The sequence below is a fragment of the Etheostoma cragini genome, chromosome 23, assembly GCF_013103735.1.
Source record: "Etheostoma cragini isolate CJK2018 chromosome 23, CSU_Ecrag_1.0, whole genome shotgun sequence".
Classification (NCBI taxonomy): domain Eukaryota; kingdom Metazoa; phylum Chordata; class Actinopteri; order Perciformes; family Percidae; genus Etheostoma; species Etheostoma cragini.
The window spans coordinates 18,677,833-18,682,220 of NC_048429.1; the positions used below are offsets into that span (position 1 = coordinate 18,677,833).

General features: G+C 39.2%; 1 protein-coding gene across 1 annotated transcript in view; it reads left to right on the top strand.

The window, feature by feature from the left end:
• The window catches only part of rint1 (RAD50 interactor 1), a 22,328-nt gene that overhangs the window by 17,072 nt on the left and 868 nt on the right, over positions 1 to 4,388 (top strand). The window contains exons 13-14 of the mRNA XM_034863915.1: positions 3,369 to 3,549; positions 3,670 to 3,788. Coding sequence (XP_034719806.1) covers positions 3,369 to 3,549; positions 3,670 to 3,788 — 300 coding nt within the window. The remainder of the gene's footprint in view (positions 1 to 3,368; positions 3,550 to 3,669; positions 3,789 to 4,388) is intronic.

The window sequence follows — 4,388 nt, forward strand, 5'->3', positions numbered from 1 at the left end:
AGACAACACAGCCCTCAGGTTCATAGGGACACACAAACCTCTCCACCACGATAAGGTGATGGTTCCCCGGAGAGGTAAGAGTATATCTTGACAATGATTTATTTTGTCGTTTTGACTCTTGCCAAAATGCAAATTAGGGTTTATTTGTGCTTTAGATTAACAGCATAATTAGGATGAAAAGGCCACTTTTAAGATTTACCGTATAGTTGTTTTCGGTCAAATGGCCTTTGAATAGAAGTTCTAGGGGCACTACTAACATTGCTTCAAAATCAAAAATTTTAAAACATAAAGAAGGCTCAACACTATATGAAACTTTGCTTGAAGTATCACCAGGGGTGACACATGAACTTGAGCATTGAGAACATTTTTTGTGTAAAGAGTTTACAAAAAAATGTTTTGAACTACTCACTTTCTTTTCATGTTTGTTTTTAATTAAAGGTGCCCTGCCACACATATTTCATGGCTTCGTGGTAATGTCTGAAGTTCTACCATGGACTCTGTAACTTGGTTGGTTCAAGCCCTTCAATCGTGGTATAGAAAGCCTGCAGGAACACTCAGCTCCATTTATGCCAGTCCTCATTAATATCCTTTATAATCCTTAAATAATCATTTACGCAGCGCAACTGGGCGAGCTCATGAATATTAATGAGCTCAGGCAACATGACATCAGACTAACCAGCTGTTGTGATTGGCCTCATTTCTCCTCTTATTTCTTGTCAGTCGCTAGAGCTGACAGAAGAGGTAGCAGTTCATCTTCACATTCACCACATAACACACACACATATGGACCTAAGATATTTTGAAAAAAATACAAGTAAAAATGGCACCTTTCAAGAGACATCTCTACAAATGTATAAACATCTATACATATGTATACACATGTAATAACATAACACATGTCACAGATTACATTTAAGACCCGTAGAAAGGTACAGTGCAATTTTAGTTTAGACTATCCCATAAAACATTTTCATACAATCAATTGAAAGTAAAAGTACCATACATTGTTAGTTCTGAGGGCTATCCTTCTTTTCCTCACAAACATAAACAACAGTTGTAATGCAAATCAAGGTCAAATGACGTGGTTTGACTCCATAAATGGCTTAGACCCAAATGTTCACAGACCAGACTAGCTGCTAGCTTCTACACACCAAAGTAGCCCATTAGATGTGTGTGAATTAATTAGGGCTGGACAAGTTAACGCGTTATTATCACGTTAACTCATTAATTAATTAACGCCGAAAAGTTTTTTTTTATCGCGTGTTAACGCAGTTTTTATTATTATTTTTTTATTATTGTAAAAGTTTGTTGCTTACATGCTTTGTAAATACTGCAAAGTTGAATTTTCTTATCACCGTAGTACTTTCAGTCTGAAATATCACCTTGACAGTTGATTCCAGCAACTCATTCAACGAAACACACAGTGGCGCGAGGCTTCGACAGACCACGTTAGATGCAGCGTGGGGGGGGGTAAAGATAAACAAAGGCAAGAGACGCTAACAAATGCCATAGCGACGTGGATAGCTACAGACTGCGGGCCCATGAGGGTTGTGGAGGACATTGGTCTGAGAATCGCAACGATGGCAGGTATGAGATTCCCTCAGGACGCACCGTCAGAAGAATTCACGAGTTGTTTGAAAAGGAGAGGACTGCAAAACATGCATCCGCTGTTTCTCTTACTAGGGACTATACTATACTGGAGTAACTATACAGTTACTTTACTGGGTAACCAGAATTATCTCGGAGTTACAGTGCATTATACTGATAAAAAGTGGGGGCTGCATTCACATGCTCTGACTGCAATGAAAACAGAGGAAAGACAATATGCTGAGACATGCGCTGGACACTTTATTGAAGTTGCACAGCAGTGGAATGTGTCAAATAAAGTCACTGCAGTTAGCACAGATAGTACTAATAGATACAAAATCTGATCGCTGCTGCGAGCCTTCTGCCTTCTGATCATGTCCCCTGCTTTGCGCCTGGTCGCAGCGTCCAGTTACAGTGTCTCTGCTTTACAGCTCGTTGGACAGTGTCCCTCAGTGTCTCTGCTTAACAGCGCGTTGGACAGTGTCCCTCAGTGTCTCTGCTTAACAGCGCATTGGACAGTGTCCTGCGAAGTGCAGTAAAGTTGTGGGGCTCTAAACCCAGTCCAGCAAGGCTGCAGAGTTAGAGCTACAACAGAAGGACGTGTACATAAGAAGGAGTCGCTTATGCAAGACGTTCCAACCAGATGAATTCAACTCTGGACTTGATAAATACATTATGTTTAAGTTGAGATGTACACTAAATATTTTATTTACCTGCTACTTTATAAACAAAATACTGGTAAGTTTTTGCAGAACAAATGTTACGGCACTTTTGTTCAAATGGCAGAACTTTTAAAAACAAAATTTCACTACATACACTACTTTTGAATTCTTTATTTCATTTTGCGATTAATCAGGGAAATGATGCGAATAATCGCTATTAAATGTTTTAATCGCGATTAAAATTTTTAATCGTATCCTACGTAAGGGGATGGGCAATTCATTTTTACAAGGGGCCACATGAGAAACTCAAACTAAACTTAGTTCTGCTCAATATAAATTTTATGTTAGCGGCACGGTCTCAAAAGTCTCTTTTATGCACGCAGAGTCCTCCAACACCCCTTCAGAACATGGCTTACTGTTTTGGGCGATTTTGTGGGATAATCACAGCAATCTTTTCTCCGCAAACTAAGAACACGGCTTCACCTTTGACTTCAGTAAATAAATACTTTGGTTAAAAACTCGACACTCTGTAATGAACTTTCTTTCTTTCCCACGAGGGAAAACCGCTCATTCACGTCCATGATATCCGCTCTTTTAATACATCCACAAAGATGCTAACATCTCCCGCTCGGTTTGCGGCTGGTCGACACAGGTGTCCAGGTCCGACCATAGAAAGTTAAAGAAAGGGTCAGACACATTGCAGTTGTTCTTCTACTTACTTTTCATTGCAACTTGCAACCAGAGAAGAAGAAACTGCATATGTTCACACAAGAAAAGAAAGCCTAGTGTAGTGGTTTCAGGTTTTTACTTTAGGTTTTTGGTTAAATATAAAGCTCTTTATATAGCGCTTTGTGGACAGTCCTAAAGACTTCTGGATCAAACAACTTGGCCACAAGAACATGATTCTGTTTTTCAGAACTTTTTCTGGAAAGCTAGAGGGACTATGTTTGATTGTACTTAACAATGTCCATAAGCTTGTAGTGGTTAAAAAGGTTGTGATTTTGCCAGGATCCTTTGCAGCCTGTCTGGGTTAGGTAGATTATTCCCCCATAGTTTTCACCCAACAGAGTGGCCAAAGTATTAAGATTTTCACTGATGTGTTATCTCTCTTTTCTTTAGGTGGTTGTCTCTACCACCTCAACATGACCAGTCCACCATGACGCTGTCCAGTTCAGCATGTTCCATGATGCTGTGTGTGAGGGACAGATTGCTAAACCTTCATCAGGTCCTGAGTCTTTCTCTTTTCCAGCTGGCCTGGCAGGGCCTGGCAGAGAGACTCAACAACGTTCTCTACCAGGATGTAAGAGATTAAAGAAAAAGCACTAAAACGTACTTCTTTTGTTCCAAACAACTGACAATGTTTCCTTACCATACAGTTACAATGAAATTGGCTCAATATATCCGTGTGTCTGTCTGTCAGGTGATCCTGTCTAACCATTTCAGTGAAGGAGGTGCAGCTCAGCTTCAGTTCGACATGACCAGAAACCTATTTCCTCTGTTTGGTCACTACTGCAAAAGACCTGAGAATTTCTTTAAACAGTAAGTGTTTGTGTGTGAGAGAGATCATTAGGCTATTGTTTGGGTGTGTACCTCTTTTTTCTGTTTTAGGGATAAATGTCCACTTTTCTTCCTTAAATCGCAGTTTAGAAAATGTACATACGCACATCATTTTGTGACACCCTAACATGTTTGGGGCTAACTGTGGTCCAAGCACTCCCAGCACACTCAAACTGAGAATGGAAATCAGAGACACCTGTCCAGCAGTTAAACTTTTAAATATAACATAACATCAGAAACTAAATATAATTTAAAACCGATTATTTCTATCTTGTTTAACCTCTGTTAAAAAAGATAGAGAGATTGTCTGGCTATAAATATAGAATAGTGTGTGTCAAGAGAAACAGCCATGTGTTTGGTATGTCATCCATACATATAATGCATGCTTATGCTTAACAGCTTTATGTCATAAAAGATTGGATGGTAACGATCCTAGGACAAATAGTAAGCTAAGAAAATACTACCAAATCATTCAGTCCTTGGTAGCATGACTAGCCCTCCTTAAAAATTCAATTCAATTCAATTTTATTTATAGTATCAATTCATAACAAGAGTTATCTCAAGACACTTTACAGATAGACC